General features: G+C 35.6%; 1 protein-coding gene across 6 annotated transcripts in view; it reads left to right on the top strand.

Annotated features, from left to right (window-relative positions):
- The window catches only part of PPFIA2 (PPFI scaffold protein A2), a 283,305-nt gene that overhangs the window by 125,613 nt on the left and 138,521 nt on the right, over nt 1-19,171 (top strand). For all 6 annotated transcript variants that reach the window (XM_088055061.1, XM_014248838.2, XM_088055057.1 and 3 more), the window contains one exon: nt 18,546-18,608. In XM_088055061.1, the coding sequence (XP_087911187.1) occupies nt 18,546-18,608 (63 nt within the window). The remainder of the gene's footprint in view (nt 1-18,545; nt 18,609-19,171) is intronic.

A 19,171-nucleotide genomic window follows, 5' to 3' on the forward strand; every position in this document is an offset into this window, starting at 1 on the left:
AATCTGTAACTTGAGGAAATGAAAGGGACAATTAAAACCAAACTCATTAGCTAAATTTGGCTTCTTGTTCTCACAGTATTACAGTCATCTTATTTTTATATTATATATAGTAATATATATTTGAAAATAATCTTGAAGCATCTGTTCTCTGTAAAAAAGCTGGGTCTAAACAGCACATTCACATTTCACTGGTCTGTCTTTTGCACACATTGTGAGTCACACACATACACCTCAGGGACAACTACTTTTTCTCTGGTTTTTTCTCCTCTGTAGAACTCTAATATCAACAGCACAGGTGCAATATATGCCACCCAGTATATCATCCCCATTAACATTGACTTCATTTTGATTCCCAAATGTTAATTATTCACAAAGACCAAGATAAATATAAACTCTCTCAATTCAGATTCTGATGTCAACCATCATGTAGTGGATTTCTCTATGTCTTTAAGCTGAAGTATATTTTTCATATATCAGAATTACTTTTTCGGTAATTTTTCATGGTAAGCATAATATTTACTGTACTACCTGTAGGAATAGTTTTTTGTTATTTTTCTTTGTGGGTTATTTTTTCAGAAACCAGTGCAGAGAAAAAGTCCTAATTCAGCATTTAAGAGATTGGCATTTTGAATATCTTTCATCATATTTTTCCATTATTTGTCAAAATAATTGTTGGTAATTTGTTCTTTATGCAGTTTTCATAAGAAATGTGTGATATATATCAAGCTCTAAAGGTTTTTAGCTATACATATGTACATATTCCTTACAGTTTAATTGATATGAGTAATTTTCAGTATTTATGGACTTTCACACAAGGCTTGAAATATTTTTTGTTGTGTTGATACAGTTCCATGTTGTTAGACATCAAGTATTCTATAGAAAGAGTAAAACTTAAGAAGTTTCATATTCAAACACAATTCAAAAGGAGACATCAAAGAGAAAATATTTCCTTTTTAGTTTTCAGGCTGCATGGTGCTTCACTAGAATACCTGAACTGAATATGGAGATTGTTTCTCATTTTGATGCTTTGCCGCTATCTGCATTAATCCCAAAATAAAAACGGATTAGAAGTTAAACCACAGAAATATTTTCCTGGGGAATTCCTGTAACTATATTCCTACTTACTTATTTCTGTGTTTAAATTAAATAGATATAAAACTGCATTTATTAGTAGCTTATCCCTTCAAAATCTGATGGAATTGAAAGACTTAAAAGGTTACAAAAAGAAGGTGTCCGGGAAATAAATTGTTATTAAATGCAAAATCTAAATCTATGTCATTTTGTTCTAAACATAAGAGGGTTAAGTATTCTGCCAGTAGCAATGTTCAATTAAAAATGGCTTATATCCCATAGCTCTATTATTATATTCTGTCTGTTTGACTTAATTCCACAATAAAATTGTTCTGTTAAAAAATTCTTGTAACAACATATGGGCAGGTTTTTATGTTAGTCAAGCAGATGCACACAGAATCCTGATATGTACTTAAGGAGATACCCTTTAAACAATATAAAGACTTAACCTATATTTACAGCTGGGATTTGCATGAGAGTCTATTCAGTGAGGTATTAGAGGCCACTATCATGCTGCATATGCAAGTTTTTTTGAGGGTATATTCAAATAAAAACTGAAATCAGCAGGATGAAGATTATGTCAAAAATAGCCTTTGCTTTAAAGTTTGTATATATATATTTATAGGTATATGTGTGTGTGTGTATAAAAACCTAAGTCAAACACAGGCTGTGAACAAGTAGAACTAAGTGTGCTTTCTGACTAATTCAGCACACTGCCAGCTGTCAAAAAGCCTTTAGTCTGAAGTATTTTTCCTAGTACTACACTAACAAAAAATCTAAATAAGGGGTGGTGTGGTTTTTAAAAGTGGCTGAGATGCCTAAACATCTGGTAGCATAAAGTTGTCAAACAAGCATTCCTGAAGCTTGTGAGAAGGGGACACAAAGGTGGTCACAGAACGTGTGACATCTGTGTGTTGCCTCTCCTGGACATGAACTTTAAACCTTCCTAAGGGCCCCAGCCGAGTATTTGGTTGTGCTGTGCTCCATGTTGGACACAGAGTGTGCAACCAGAAGTGTAAGCAAGCCAGGTTAGGTGGTTTATTGTGGGTTAGTTCACACCAAGTCCTTAGGAAAGGCAGGAGGCAGTAAAAGCAGCATAACAGGAGGTGGGCAGGGAAAGATGCCTGTCAGGCCACTGGTAAATGACTTTCAAGGCTGCAAGAGAACACAAAGTGGAAGTAGTAGCAATTCATAAGGGCTGTGAATCTAAGTGGGAGACTTCTCAGGAGTTTAAATTATCCCTGGGCAAAATGATTTACAGTATTTGAGGAAAAGTGACAAAACAGCAACTATCCCTTCTCCATGTGAGCAAAAAAAAAAAATCACCATTGTGATTATTGCTCTCTGTTTCTGTATATAAATCCAGTGCAGAGAAATTCTGGGTATCATATTTTGGGATTGATTTATAAAATAAAGTAGAATTCAAGATTTAGATTAGCGTGCTTATGACTTTTTATTTTAGATTGAGTTCCTCTGAGCATTATGTGAGCCCAGAGAAGGTACAGGATATGATAGATATAGCAGAGGCATAAGATATATAATGAAGTAGATATTTTTATTCATGTACTTGAGAAATTGACAAACACTCCTAGAACCATTGCCTCTCACAATGTTTGGTTTTGTTTGGTTGGTTAGGCTTTTAATTTTGTAAAAATCATTGTGGTTTGTGCTGTGAAGTAAAATGAAACCATCCAGTCTGTATTTTCAGGCTTAACCTAACTGTACAAAGGCTGCAGTTCAATACATTTTAATTTTCAGTGTCAGAAACAGCTGTCTCCCATCTGAGCACCTATACAAAGGACTCTTCCTCCTTTTCCCTGTGTCCAAACTCAATATTCAACCTTGCAGTTATTTAACTCCTACAGACACAGAGAAGTGAAGCTGTCTGTGATGGGTGGCTGGCCAGCAGTAATCAGCCCTGTCAAAAAATGCTGCCTGCTGCTCTGCTTCTGCCTCATGATTTTACAGATCCCTAATCTGCAGGATCCCTCTTAATCCATCCCTGATGGCTTTAATTTTTAAGGTTTTATTATAAGGTTATATCTCATGTGAGGACCTTGAATTAACTATAATATTTACAAAGAATATTTTTACACTTTCATCACTGTGACATACAACATTTGTTCTCTTCAGAAATACTGCACCTCTTGTTAACATTGGGACTGCTTGGGGCTCTATATAGTGTATACACTCTTCAATATTGGTGATACTACTGAAAATGTCTCATTAAGCATGAGGTCCCACCCCAGGCCAGGTAGAAATGTAATCCTGACTACAAAGAGTGCACAGTGTAAAAATCTGGCACATCAAATTAAGGGAAGGATGGAACACAGGTGGAAACACAAGAGAGTACATTATTGTGTAAGACATGTAATGCTTATTGTAGTTGGAAGAAATGGTTGGAACTTCCAGGCTTTTAAGGAATTTTACATGTTTCACAATTGAGTTTATCATCAGTGGATGTCTCTTGTTTCTAGAACTGTAATTTATACTCTGAAATCTCAATATTCAAAATTAATTTAGGAAATAAAAGATCCTAATAGGCAGCAGTGACAGCAATGTGTCATTCAGAAGATAAAGAACAATTAAAGATTTGAGTATTCAAAACCATAACAAAACATGAGCAGGTGAAAATATGACACTTCATTCCCCTTTCAAGCTGTAAGTAGATTTTTCATGCAAGTTTTTTCATATAGTGTCAGGAAATGACATAGAAAAAAGTACACATACAAGTTCCTGAATATCACAAAGGGCTAACTGATTTTTTTTTTTTTTTTTTTTTTTTTTTTAGTTGTAGTAGCAGTATTAGTATGACTATTTCACTTTTAAGGAAGGGATTTAGTTGTTTTAAAGCAACCCATTCTCCTAAGTGTGTTTTCAGAATGCTGGTGCACCAAGTACAGCAAAGTATCCTTGTATCTTTGGAGAATGATAAGATTCAAATGTAACATGGTTTGTTTGGGTTTTTTTATCATCACTTCATGCTTTGGTGCTTTTGGTGGTCTATAAATGATTGTGTGTTAACTCCACAGAATGGAGTTAATTAATTAATTAATTAATTAATTAATAGCTATTGGTTACAGCTCTTGGGGTAACAGAACTCTATTTTTTCTCTCCTAAAAAAGTGATGCTTTTGCAGTAATACTGATTGTTCTGACAACAAAATATTTATCTGTAAAATAATCTTGAGCACTAAAAGACTATGAAATCAACCATTTGGAAGTTGTTAACAGCTTTTCCTGAAAGTAACAGTACGGAATTTATCTATTCTATATCCATTTAATGGCAATAATGTGCTGAGCAAAAGTGATTCTTTTAATGACCAAGATACCTTGGATAGTTCACAAAGATCTATTTTGGAAATTTTGGAGAAGCCTAACCATTGAAAGATTTTAAGGACATCTCTTGTGGTTTATGTTGCTGGAAATCAGGTTTCAGAATGCATTTTTAAGTAACCTGAAATGGTATTCATCAAAAAGTAAAAGTTGCAGTTTGTTTGTTTCTATGTTTGCAAATAAGTAAATATGTGAGGCAGGAGCTCTGATAATTCACAAATTCATTCATAATATTCCTGAAGTTAGTCAAGAGTTTGTTGTTTTACTTCTCCAGAACATATGAACTTGCTTCTCCTGATCTTGAAAGTGAAAACTGAGTAAGCTTCATTCATGTTTTTCCATTATTTTGCACTTCTGTTGACACAGCAGACAAATCTGAAGGGAATACTTCAGCCATAAGCAACATGGTTTTGAGAAGTAGCTGTCTGCATCTTCTTTACTGAAGATCAAGTATTCAGATCACATACTTTGAATGAATTTATTTGATTGTCTTACCTGCCTTTTGAATTTAGGACTTTTAGAGAGGCTTTCTCATGTGGGTGGCATGGGTTTATTCTACACAGCATGCAAGTGTTTAGTGTTTGTCTTCCATATGACTTAAAATTCAGCAGAACTGCCTAAGAGCAGTGCATTCTTTTACTCTTCTGCCAGCTGTAGGGATTATTTATCTTCATCATTATATACAAACAGAACATGAATTTGTAACATGTTTATTGCAAATAATTGATATTTTTATTGAAATGGCATCTTTTTTCAACAAGCTTTACTTAAGGTTATCTCTGTCTACATTTTTTTAAACACAAATGAATAATAAGAGTCAATTTAGTCATCCAAGATCTTAGAAACAACTATTAAGAGGTGTGAATCATTTCATCTTCTCTATTGGAGCCCCATGAATTTATACAGCTGACTTCAGTCCCAAGGAAGCTAACACTTCAGCATAGCACGGTGCAGAGCAATGCAGAAATTCCTGATTTGTGTCCAAAATCAGGTTATTCTGTGGTAGTTCCTGGGTTAGTGTGTGCTCCTTCTTCATAGGCATCATCCACTGCTGGTACAGCTATGCTGCTTTCCCTTCTGGAGCAAGGTAATTCAGGATAAATTCAGGGATCTTCTATAGCACAACACAGCCATTCTCACAGCTGGCATATTTTGTTCAGTTTCTGTGTTTCATCAGTACAGTCTGGGCTGGGCTTCTTTTTAACTCTTTGCCTGCTTTTATGTATTTAAGGAATAAGTTATAAAAAGTACTTTCTATTCTGTGTGCAGCTCACACATGCACTGAGGGAGCAGGAGGCTCCAGATGAATACATAGAGATGTGTTCAGCCTGGACATCTGAGCAGCACCTGAAGCTTGGGGACAACTGGCACTGACTGTGGATTCATACCTTAACTGGTACATTCTATTGCCAGGCTACCTAATGATAAAACCAGATCAGAACTTAGCATTTTCCTTTCTAAAGCCTGCTGAGAAGTACTGCTATATATGAGTGCTGTATTCTTGTTTTTCTGCTGTGAGAGTTAAAAAAATTTCATCATTGTGTAAACACTGTGAAAGAAAAATTAGTTATCCCATCTGCTTTCCTCTGACTAACATTTCTTCCATCACATGTTTAACACTAAGCCTCTCTGATGGAATTAAAAATAGATGGCTACAGAGGAGCCCACATCTATTAATTGACATTCAGTCTTTGGAACTTACAACCATAAAATCACTGGAGTAACAGACCCAACCAGGCTTTTATATGAGTGAGAACTGGTAAAGGCACCAGTTGCACTCTTTCTGTATTTTACCATTTTGGCAAAATTCTGTTGGGAAGTTCAAATATGAAGATAAATTGGAAAAGAGAAAAGGGTTAATTTTAATCCCTCACCAAAGTGAAAAGCAGTTTCATTTTTTCTAAGGCTCTTACCAGCCCATCATTACAATATCTGATCACCTTGGAGTCCCTTTTATAGTGACAGTGAATAATAGATCTGTTTGTTTGGCAGCATTATACAGAAGTGGGAGAGGAAAACCATTCCACTCTGAGCTTGTCACAGCCTAAAGGGTTATCTGCCTTGTGGATCACAACTGTGGGCTCTGAGGACATGACGTGGAGGCTTTATCCTTTAAATCTTGACTTGTAGTCTTGTAGTAGAAATGCTTTTAGTAATTCAGACAGAAGTAAAAGAGAGATGGTCTTTCAGGGTCACAGTGGAGGACAGGAGATAGGCAGCTTTAATGCTTGAGTGATGACTGAACTTGCACTGGAATGTCATGCACATTTTATTTTATTTTATTTTATTTTATTTTATTTTATTTTATTTTATTTTATTTTATTTTATTTTATTTTATTTTATTTTATTTTATTTTATTTTATTTTATTTTAACAGCAATTCAGTAGTTTCTAGCAGGATTTCAAGTGCATTGAAACTCCTGAACAGCAGACCCAAACTATGGACATAGTTCTATGATTCTGTGGAACTGAAGAAGCTGGATAACCACATAAACTCGCTTAAACAAATTTGCATGTAAAATGTTTTATTTTCAGTTTTACTTAGACGATGGTTAAAACAGGGTATGTTTGCAAAACAAATTGACATGAAATCATGATTCCTTAAAATTCCTGAATTATTGTAGACACACTGAGGCATATCTCACTATAAACTCTTGAACTACTCACATAGGGTTACAAAATGTATTGGATTTCTTTTTTCCAATAGATGCTTATCATTAAACCTATCATTTTATTTGAGACAGATGAATGAGTAAAACAATAAAGCTGTTAAAATTGCATCAGAAGAGGGAGAACCATTGACAAAATAGTCAATTCTTCTGTTAAAAAGACAATTCTTCTGTTAAGTATAGTTACATGACAGTCATAGCTAATACTATCAAAGGAATGCATGTATTGATCTAATGTATCTTTGTTCCACAACTAATGTCGTGTTAATGATTAAAACCACTACCCTTCTGACTCATATATTCTTAACCATGTCTTCTGCCAGTGTTCCTTTGATGCACACAAGTACATAAGCCAAGGCATTGTCTGGAGAGTGTGTTAGTTAATACATATATGGTGAAATTCTTCATGGCTTTGCTTTTCCCTATTGTCAAAAAATAATGTAGTGTATTTAAAACATGACTTGTTCAATTTCAACATTAATTTGAAATATAAAATATTGACTAAATGTCATCGTTTTGGTAACCAACTCTTCCTGAGCTTAGTTCCTGTGAATACTGCTGCAATTTTAAGTAATGTTTCAACTCAAAATCTGTAGTGTCCAATTTTAATTAATGTCATGAACACTCAGGAACCAAAATGAAACAAACAAATAAATGGAATAACGTCAGCAGTTAATCATAATGGAAGGGAGGGAGGGAGTGGCGGAAGGAAGGAAGGAAGGGGCGGAAGGAAGGGGCGGAAGGGGCGGAAGGGGCGGAAGGGGCGGAAGGAAGGAAGGAAGGAAGGAAGGAAGGAAGGAAGGAAGGAAGGAAGGAAGGAAGGAAGGAAGGAAGGAAGGAAGGAAGGAAGGAAGGAAGGAAGGAAGGAAGGAAGGAAGGAAGGAAGGAAGGAAGGAAGGAAGGAAGGAAGGAAGGAAGGAAGGAAGGAAGGAAGGAAGGAAGGAAGGATTCACAGTGCATCCTAGCAGAACACTTCATCCATATCCATAAAAATGATAATGATTAGAGAAGTACACCTTGAAATCAGTGAAGTAACTGCTAACTCAAGATAGTTTTTAGTTGCAAGAGACATTTCATTGCACTGCACCCTTCCTGTTGATACCAGTAAGAGTAATTGCAAAAGTCAGGTCTTCAGGCCTATAGAGAACTGTCACCCTTGGATATATTTTCTCACATTTGGAGGCAACTTGCCAGGGAAACATTTGCATTTGCATATTCACATTTAGAAATGTGACTGTCCCCATGGCACTTCTGTCTTTCCACTTTTGGGAACACCATGTTATGGGTTTCCCCAAGATGTGGGCTTGGCAGCTGTGCAACCATTGCAAGCAGAAACTGGAAGAGAATTGTCTCTGTTTCCCTTCCTCCTCCCCCCTACCAAGTACAAGAGATGTTTTCACTGCTTATAAGATACTCCTTTTAAGACATTCCCTTGAGTTTGCTTAACCAGGGCGACTATTTAGGCACACTGTTAGCTGCTGGTATGTGCAAGCTGATGCAACCTAGTTTAGATCACAGTGAAATAAAAACTTCATTGAATCATTTCAAGTTGTATGAAGTTGAATTCCGTTCTGTTTTCCAGAGGCTAGTAGCTGGCAGCCAATCTGTAATATCTCTTTTGGTGAATTTACTGTCATCTGCATATTTGCAATTGTAGCTGCTTCTGGCAGTTTCTTAATACCTATGAGACACATTTTCTTTTGTGCTTTCTGTGGAATTGTGATATTGCAGGTTACAATAAAATTGGATTTTTTATTTCATTTGCGTCTGAAATGCTGAAAATCTTGGTGGAAGGATTTATTATTGAGAGGAATTGGGGTGGTGAGGGGGTGGTTGAGTGTTTCCAAGCTGGAATAAATTTGCTATAGTTAAAAAACCTATAACATATTCCTTACACAATATTTTAATAAAAATATTGCTGTCACTGGTGCTTTGGAGAAGGTTGAGACATTCTCTTGGTGTCTGAATGTATTCTTTATGAATAGTTAGCAACTCACTTTTATTTTGAAATGGAAACTCACTAAGCTTCCTTCTGTCAGAATTGTGGTGGGTCTCCAGCACAGGAAGGATGTTGACCTGTTGGAGTGAGTTCAAAGGAGGCCACCAAGATGATTAGGGGAGTGCAGCACCTCTCCTATGCTGAAAGGCTAAAATAATTGGGATTCTTCAGGCAGGAGAAGAGAAGGCCCTGGGGTAACCTAATTGCAGTCTTCCACTACCTGAAGGGAACCTACAGGAAAGATAGAGTGGGACTTACAAGAGCATGTACAGGAAGGGACAAGGGGAAATGGCTTCAAACTGAAAAAGAGTAGGTTTAGATTGGATATTAAGAAGAAATTATTTGCTGTGAGGGTGGTGAGGCACTGGAACAGATTGCACAGAGAATTTATAGATGCCTCCTTCCTGGAAGTGTTGAAGGCCGGATTGGATGGAGTTCTGAGCAACATGTACATTGGAAGGTGTCCTTGCCCATTGAGGGATGTTGAAACTAGATGATCTTTAAAGTCCTTTCCAACCCAAGCCATTACATGGTTCTATGATCTTCAGCACTAACCAGAAAGTCCACTGTAATTAGCACCTGCTAAAGCTTTCCTTCCCCGTGCTTACCAGTGAGTAGTGATGATACTACAATGGTGAGGAAACAGCTTTTTGAAACAAAGTATTGTGTTTTGTCAAAAAAATGCAATTAAATACCAAAATGCCTTGTCTATACTTGTCATTCCTTAGGAAGCAAGGCTGGTGGTTTTTTGGCTAAGAGGGAGGTCCATGCTACATTCAAGCCATCTAATTTTAGGTAATCCACTCAGATATTGAATCGCCTTTGAAGCAACCTGTTTTTCTCCCTCAAGGGTCGGGAATCTTGAGCTCTTCAAGTACTTTGAATTACATTTAAATTAGATAAGGTGTGCAAATCATTCAATTTCAACTTTCTTGGTACAGATTCTCTATCATAGTGGGTAGTTACTATCTTCTCTGGAAGTCTGGTCTTTCAACTGATCAGGATTCTTTGATGTGCCCTTTCTCAACTGTTAGGAAATTTTCCCTAGTAACAAAGCTAAGATCTTCATTAAATCATGATAGCTGGCTGTGTCTTTTGGGCCCTTCTAGGAGTTTTTATTCTGGTTTCTTATTCTTGTAGTTCTATTAATAAAATTTCTTTATTCCTTTTAAGTTTTAAGCCTGTTTTGCCCTTCTCCTAATCCAAATCTCACAGCAAGAAATGAGTAAGTACTCTGGTGATTTTTGGCTAGTGCTAAAGCCACCACACCCTACTAGCTCATATCCTTCTCCCTTTCTCGCTATGTTTTATGAACACTTTATAGATTATAAAAGTAATACTTGAAGGACACATAACGTACAAATCATATGACAGGTTTTTACACTTTCTGACTTTTGAGTGATGGTAAGATATAAAATTTTGATTTTTAAAAAATAAACATTGGAAAGCTGTATTTTTGAGGCCCCAGAAAATGTCAAACAATTCTATTTTTTATTAAAATTACAAAATTTTATTAGTAGTGTTGCCAGACCCTCATGGTTTAAATTTGGATTTTTACACTAATCAACAAAATACCTCTGTTTTGCAAACTAGATCCTGTGGTTTTTATATATGCATTTGTCTGTATTTGCAGTTTGATGTACTCAATAAAGATTGCTTTTGTCTGGATCTGGAGTCTTTCATGTTGCTGTAGAGATGAGACAGAAAAAAATATGGCCAATACTTATCCAGTGATGTTTTGATGTTAATTCTTTGGCTGTTTAAATAACTGTCGCCAGAGTAGTATCTTATTCTTTTTATTGCATTCTTTTCCTAGTAGTCAGTGAAGTCTGTGGTCTTGAATTTAGTGTTTTAGGCTGTGCTGTTGTCTCAGTTTTATATGAACATGATCATTATTGTTACACTTGAAAATTGTGTTCTTGGCTAGATAAATTATCTGTGTGCAGAGTAGCAAGATTGTAGGTGTCAGGAAAGCCTTTCTTTCCTGGACCACTCCTTGGTCCCTGCTGCAGCATCAGGGACTAGTAGCAGCATAGCGAAGAAAACGGGGGTCATGGATGTACCCAGCTGCCTCACTCATTTTCCTCAAATTGTCTGGTATACTCAACTTCAAGCATCTTTATCATTATCTTCAACAGATTTTCAACATCAATTTCTGTTTATTTCCATTAAAAAGATGCAGCTCTTCCAACATACTCTGTGAGGAAATTTGGTCTGATTTATGCTTCAAGTAGCTGCAGGGAATGTTGCACATGGAGAAAATAAACAAAACAAAACAAAACAAAAGTTCCCAAAGCTTATTTTCTTCTTGGAGCATTTTAAATTCAGGTTTTCAGTCAGTGCAGTATTGAGTTTTAAACCAGTGTCAAAAGTGACAGTTTAAAACAGTTTTAAAAAGTTTTTGAGGATAAACATGCTGGTTTAATACATAAAGACAAATAGTCCTGTCTGGTTTTTTCGCTTGCAAAGTTTTATGTTTAATTTAAATCAAAATTGTTTCAGTTCTTCCCTTTAAAATTAGAATTTCATTTCATTTTTGAATGTATTCTTAATACTGTTTCTCATGAAAGTTTTTGTGGAAAGACTGGCTTGTCTACCTCTCCAACTTAGGCAACTTATCAAATGTAAAAATTTACATTTGAACTGTTTACTGGAAAGGAATAACCAGTGTTTATGTGCATTTCATCCTAAGATAGTGTTGAGGAATACATTCAGAGCAGGTATCTCGGTGTGCAGGTTCAGTGCCTGGGGACGGAAACTCAGAGACAAAGCAGGAACCCACAACCCCCAGACTTTGCCCTGCTTGGACTGTGAGGGTATAAAGTCACAGCACAGAACAAGATCCTTTGCTTGGGGTCTCTCCTCAGAGGCACCAGGTCAAAAAGTTATTCTGTTGTTTAGTTATTGCAGCAACATTAAATTATTTACAGGATTCAGACATGGTTTCCCTGCCCTGTTGCGCTGCAAAAAGGTGAAACTATAGCTAAGGTCTAATGCAAATAATAGTTTTCAATCCCACAGGTACACTAATTTTCAGATTCTTCCAGGAGAGAGTAAAAAAAGAGGCTTCTGGTTCAGGCTCTTCCTCACCTACAGCTTCTTATTTTGTATGTAAGTGCTTCTACTCCTCTCCATTGATATCCTCCACCTTTGGTCTGTCTTTCCAAGGTGTAGTTTTGCTGCCTGCATCTTCCACTGTTCATTTTCCAAATGACATTAATGTGAAGCTGAACTGATTTCTGACATATGGCTTTCACCCAAAGCATTATGAACAGACAAGAAAAAGACCAAAATCTTGTTAATTTGTGGTTTTTGCTGCTTGCCAGCATCATAATCACTCTCAGTTCCTGAAACTGTGTGTAAATCATGAATGGATCACTGTAATGCTGTTTGGTATTTGGTATTTGGGTGTCTTTTGGTATCTCAAAAAACTGGGAAGGAGATATTTAAGTGCAAAGAAAAATACTGTACCTGAAATTTGTGATTTAGGCTTCTATACTCATATGGAAAAGCAAATGAAGCAAAAGCTTGGAAACACTCCACATGTATCCCAGCGTGTTCATAAAAGAAATATTCTCAGAGCTATACTTGCACAGTGCCTAGCAAAGCTAATGGCAAGTTATACTATAGATTATTTTAAATAATAATTTCTTTAAGTCAGCAGGATTTTATGTGATAGCCCTGACCTATTCAGGACCTGCAAAGTTCTGAACAGTGAGACGGATTGCTTGGAAGCTGATCCAACAGAGTAGCACTAAATCCCCTAGGAATTACCACTATCTATGCCTGTCCCACTTGTGTCTTCAAGAGCAAGCTGAATTTTTGCAGCAATGTCTTATCTGGAAGAATAAACACTTAAAAGAAAAAAAAACAAAACTACGAGCAGTTCAACAAAAATGCTTTGCAGGCTGCAGATCTCTATGAATCTGTACACATTTTTCTCTGAGGGGACAGACTATGAAAAAACTGTGCGTTAACAGTGTTAGCCATATTTGCTGGGCTTGTAGAATGAGGTTATAGTTATAAATGAGGTAACAGTTGCTTTGTTTTGTTTGTTCCCAGTCATACAGAGCCCAGGCAGAGCAGAATGGCTCTCAGGGGCTGCATTCTGCACTCACCCAAGGGCACATTTCCTTCTCCTCGCTCTGCTTCCAGGTGATCAGAGGGCAAACTGTCCCTCTGAAGGAAACTGGATGTGCTGGCACATGGCTTCAGCAAAATGAGGGAAATACGCATTACTGCAAAATAAATTATTCACTGTCTTGGTTTTTTTCCTTATGTAGAAATCTGAGGAGTGAAACAGGAACAGATTTTGAATAGGCTTTACCTGGCCTTTATGGGGCAATGAAAGTTGTATGAGGCTGTAGAGAATTTTTTAGGCATGGTTTTGGCTTTGCTGTCTGCTGTGGTCATACAGTAAGAATGAGACAGGAGGACACAAAGTTTTCAAAATAGAGCAAGTATGATTCACTGTGTTTTGAATGTGTTTCCAGAATTTTGACTTTGTTTTGTTTTTAACAAAACTCTGATAGTCCCTGTGATCCTTGTCCTGCTTTAGAGATTTCTCTCTCTCACAAGATTTGTGAGATTTCTGAGACATGTATAGGCTCTCAGGTGTGCTCAAGTTCCCTCTAACCTGGATCTCAGCAGGTCTGTTCCCCAAGGACCATGCACACAGTTTAGCATCAGTCTTAACACACCTTCCTAAACCCTACTTGTCTTTTTGCAGGGCAGGATGTACATGTGTGTGCACTGCTGCCTCTTCCTTCCTCACCATTAAGTTGCCATTCCTAAGGAGGTTGAGATTAGATATTAGAAGAATTTTTTTTCACTGAAAGAGAGGTTGAGCATTGGAATGAGTTGCCCTGGAAGGGGGTGGAATCAATGTCTCTGGAAGCACTCAAGAAGAGGTGTCTGGATGTGGCCTTTGGGGTGATTATGGTGGTGATGGGCTGTTGATGGCCAGACCAGATGATCTTGAAGGTGTCTTTTAACCTTGATGACTCTGTGCTTCTGTGAAATGATCATGTCCTTTGTTTTCAGCACTTGTAATAAAAAAACAAAAACAAACAACAAACTTGTAGACTGAAAAGACTTTATGTGGAGGAAATTCTGACCATTAGGAAGGAAAGGCAAGGCAATGTATTTCTTTTTCAAGTAAGAAAATCCAGTTTCTTTTTAGAGTCTTTTTATTAAGTAAATTTTTAATGGTGGAATACATGCCTGAATTATTCTGTACCTTGGTACAGCACAAAGCCATGATCTCGAGATGTTTTAATGGATATATTAACTCAAACTCTGCTTCTGTGATCTTCATTGCTCTGAATCTTCATTGTAATAAGTATCTCCTGCAAGAATAGAGTAGATATTTTATAGTGTAAGTTTTTATTTTAACTGTGGTGATTTTATTGAAATATTTTTAGAGATTAATCAAATAATAATTATAAAGTTCAGTTAGTTTGATACAGGTAAATAAATACATTTGAATCTTATTTTCTCTTTAAAATGTTCACTTAATGAGGTATTAGCTTACCTTGTTCTGACATGTAACAATACTGTGTCAATGCTACTATACAGACTGCAAGGTCTGTCTTCCTACATACTAGCTTTTAAGGAATAGATCTTGCCAAATTTTGCATGTAGATTTCACTGTGAAGTGATAGGCAGTACTCTGTAGTTCAGTGGGAGTGCTCCCATGGACAAAGTGTGTACAGGTCAACATAAATTCCAGAGAGCTATGTTGATATAAATGGTTTATAGGTGGTTTTTGTTACTTCTTTTTGCTTTTTTTTTTTTTTTTTCCTGAAGACTATCATCATCAAACATATTTATTTATGCATAGTGTGTATGTACAATTTGCTCCAAGGGAGACTTTTTTATTTCTGAGAGCAGGATTATCATTATTTTCTAGTACATAGGTTCCACTTGTCAGAAATCTACATTACAGAATAAAAAAGAACTGGGAAAGATTCTGCCCTGGTTTATATTATTAATATAGCAACAAATTAAGTTAATTCAGTAAGCATCTTTGAATTTTTCAGCAGCTTTCGAGATTATAAAATCTGACTTTCTTACGTATTCCCTGTCCTTATTTTGGATGTGGCCTTGAAATTAGAGCTGTACTGCTTGCACCATAACTGAGTGCAGAATTTCCTGCTTTACCAGAGCATTGACTGGGGACTTATGAAGAAGGTTTGGATTGTAATGATGTTAATGCTTAGGAAAATAAATTATTTTTCATGTGACCTGGATAGCAAGATCACATGTAAGCCCAGTATAATTAACTAGCTAAAAATGCAGTTGCTTCATGTTGTAGGGTTAGGAATAACAGTGTTGGAATTAATGAATTTTCCTACTCCTCATAGGCTAATTTAGAGAATTATGTAAAACTTCATTTAATTTTATTGCTCCCACAGAAACTTGAAATTATAGTCTCATATATCCTTTGTCACTATTTTCATCTGGTTGTGAAAGGCAGGCCAGTTTTCTGCATATGTGTGCAATAATTTGTGATTATTGTCTCACGTGGTCTTGAGATCTCCAGGAGGTGTAGCATGGCTGTGTGTGCACCTAGAGGGCATTTTGTAGGTGATGCATTTTCTGAAAATGTTTTCAGATGTGTCACAACCTCCCACAAGGCTCTTCTATGTGGAAATCCAAAAGAAAGGTGAAAAGGAGACTGGAAACATTTCTGAGTCCACCAGTAGGATACACCTTGAGGATCTGTCCCCCTGCACGTGGTATACAGAAAATAGTATCCAAAGTGCTCATCCCAAGCAAAAGTATATGCTATATATATATATATATATTCTAGAGATTCATTTCCAGAATTTTGTCTCCCTGTTAACCCTATTTTCTCCTCTGATAAACTTTAATTTTCTCCTCTCTTAAATATTTTCTAAAGGAGAAAGCCCAAAGTGCAATAGAAAGTGTCATTAATATTAACTCTAATATGTTGTAATTACTAAGGTACAAAATACTAAGTCGATGCCATACTATTAAATGCATTCCTGAATGGAATAAATATTTTATCAACGTGCATGAATGGGAGTTGCTGCACTACTTACAATGCAAAACTGTTTCATAGATTTTTGTACCTCAAATGATCGCCAGTAAAATCTTCACGACAATGTGGTGCATTTGCCTCTACATACATTGTTTGAAGAAAAACAATTTTAGAAGTAATGCACAAATTTTATACTTTTAATGGAATATTTTTCTTTCACTTTTCTTCCACTTGACACTTTGGATATGGAAGTCCAGTTGGATAGGAAATTACTATGGCTATAAGGAAATCGCCTTACAGCATTCTAGTACCAGGGATCACTCATGTCCATCTATGTTAAGTTTCCCATAGTAGGCCTGAATGGTCAAAATACTGGACTTTAACCCCATCAGCTGCTAAAATTTAACAGAATTAATTTTATAGCTTTTGTCACTAGGTCTTTCATCGCAGTTTTACAAGGGGAAAGAGGGGGAAAATTGTTTACAAGATAATTTGAAAAATTATGATAAAGTTACTGAGAGAATATTGTGGTTAACAGTGATGAACAGCAAGAATAAATTAGTTAATAGAGCTCAGATGCAGCAGTCAAAAGTATACAGTAGATCTACCTTTTTAAACATCAGTGCAAAATTATCACAAAAAATCATATGTCAGACATATGGAAATTAAAATATGCAAAATTTTGTGAATTATTTACACATTAATCCAGATGCATTTGTTTCAACATTTTTTTGTAGTTGTGTGTATATATATTTATATATATATATATATATATATATACACAGATGTAATTTATGAACCATTGAACCATGATTAAATTGAGATGCACGAGACTGAATGAGTAAAATTTATAATGTGTGTGTTTACTTGTGCTGAAGTATTGTTTATTTAAAACAGTGCCATGCTGATATAATATGTACTGTGTTTTCTTTGATTCTGGAGCAACAGTGATGTTATAAATACATCTGAACATGAATTAACATGAAGTTGTTTTGCATGGAAATTATCTTTTCAAAAGTAGCTGCTCTGTATGAAGTGAAATGTCTTTTAAGTAAAGAGAATAGCATTATAAAAATGTTTTCAAATATTTAAAGCTGTAAATCTAAAGAAGGGGAATCTGACAGAAACAAGTTAAGAACTTGTCAGCACACAGGGAGTTTTGCTTAAAATACAAAATTTAATTTTTTAAAAAATATGATTGCATAATTCTTAAAAAAACTGAAAGTTTAAAAGTATTTCAAGTATTTAAAAATTGTTATAAATCAAAATGAGAGGCTTATTGCAAGTATGTGATTTGAAGATAGATGGACATGGATACATGCCTGTGGCTGTTAAATATATTGGTAATGTGTACATTTTTGTTTACTGCAAAAGTAAGCTGTAATATACAGGCTTAACTTCCTCAAATTATATTAGTAAATTCACTGTAAAACATATCTTGCAATAAGGTGTGTTTTCCATATGTTAAAAATACTTGAATCCAAAAATATCATATTTTTTTGCTCAAATACCAGGTTTACTCTATTGAGTTATTAAATAGTCATGGAAATAAAGCTTAGGTCAATATTTACTTTGAGAAATGATTAAGCTCAACTATAATTAGCATGAACATTGTATGTATTGTTACATATGCTCTCAGCAGTGGAAAGAATTTGTTTAAAGCTTTAGTCTAGTATTGCTGGGTTTTTTACATCTGGAACCTTTGAAAATGTCTGCTGTTAATTTCTTCTGAAGTAAATTTTGAAATCTGAGGAAATACTGCCTGGTGAGATTGCCTACTAGTCAAGGTCTGTCTAAAGGAAATGTTATTTATTGGGCTCTTCAGAAATAAATTAGAAAGTGATAAAAAGGAAGAAAAATAGCATTCAATGCTAAAATACATTCTTCAGAAGCTGAAGGGACTTCCAGACTTTCTAAATGCACACAGCTTCTTTCCTACTATTTTTATACTCTTATGATTGATGCAAGAAGGAAGTCTGAGAATGAAATAATTACCAATTTAATAGGTAAATTGGACCTAATAATGTAATAGGTTTATTTATTTTGATGTTTTTCCATAAGATGTTTGAATATGGGGGAGAAGACACTACTTTCTTCAAACCTCACAAACAGGTAAAATTCTTGCTTTATGTAGAGACCTCAGGTATAAATCAGCCATGGAGCTGTGATTATTTCTCCACAGCTATCAGACTGTTTGACAGTGCTTCAGAGACCACTTGTGTGAACAAAGTGCAGAACACCAAAGTGATCTACTATTTGGTTGTTCTCAGTACTTCCCAAGCCAGGAGATGTAACAATACTTTCAATTTCTTTGTGTGAATTTCAGTTGAGCCACATCAGTGTTCTCTTTGATAAGCTTGTTTGAATGATCAAATTCATCTGTTAGTATGGTGTAATTTAAATATACTGTAGTACTGTACAGAATTTTGTTCCATTCAGCAGAATCTCTGTTGCCCCCTTTTGCAGATGACGGTTGCTGCTGGTACGAGCATTGAGAATAACATTCAAAGGACCATATCCTGCCCTAATGTATGTTCAAAATATCTTGGTTTTTTGCGTAATTTAAATGTGAAGCCTCCTTATGTGAATTTGATATTTTGTTGCCCACAGAAGCTTGTGCATCTCGAGGTTACTTCACATTGTGTATTTCAGGGTCAATGAATATTGTACTACAAGTGAGGTCTCAGCCTATCAAAATTCTAAATAAAGATGATAATATATTCATAGTTCTTTCTGCATTTACCTTGCTTCCCAGCCAGCTCAATGCTCTTGTCAGTTGAAATCAGTAGAACAGCAATAGACAAAATGAGGAAAGCAATGAGAGGCTATATTTATTCTATTTAACCTTGTCCTAAATTGCATTTTGATATGAAGATGTGTAATAATAAATGTGGAAGGAAGGTAATTTCATTTTTCTTGCTTAGACAAATGTATACCATGACTTAAAATAGGAGGGAGGAGTTATTTTGCTTATGAAAGATAGAATTAGTGATATATCTGGTTAAGAAAATAAGCAAATTATCACTTGTAGTATAATAAGTCATTTGTCTTTTTAGACCAAAACTATTTAGATAATGGCAAGTCATTTGGCC

Source organism: Pseudopodoces humilis, chromosome 5 (genome assembly GCF_049639895.1).
Source record: "Pseudopodoces humilis isolate 2021_Gansu_Grassland_sample_001 chromosome 5, ASM4963989v1, whole genome shotgun sequence".
Taxonomy (NCBI): Eukaryota; Metazoa; Chordata; class Aves; order Passeriformes; family Paridae; genus Pseudopodoces; species Pseudopodoces humilis.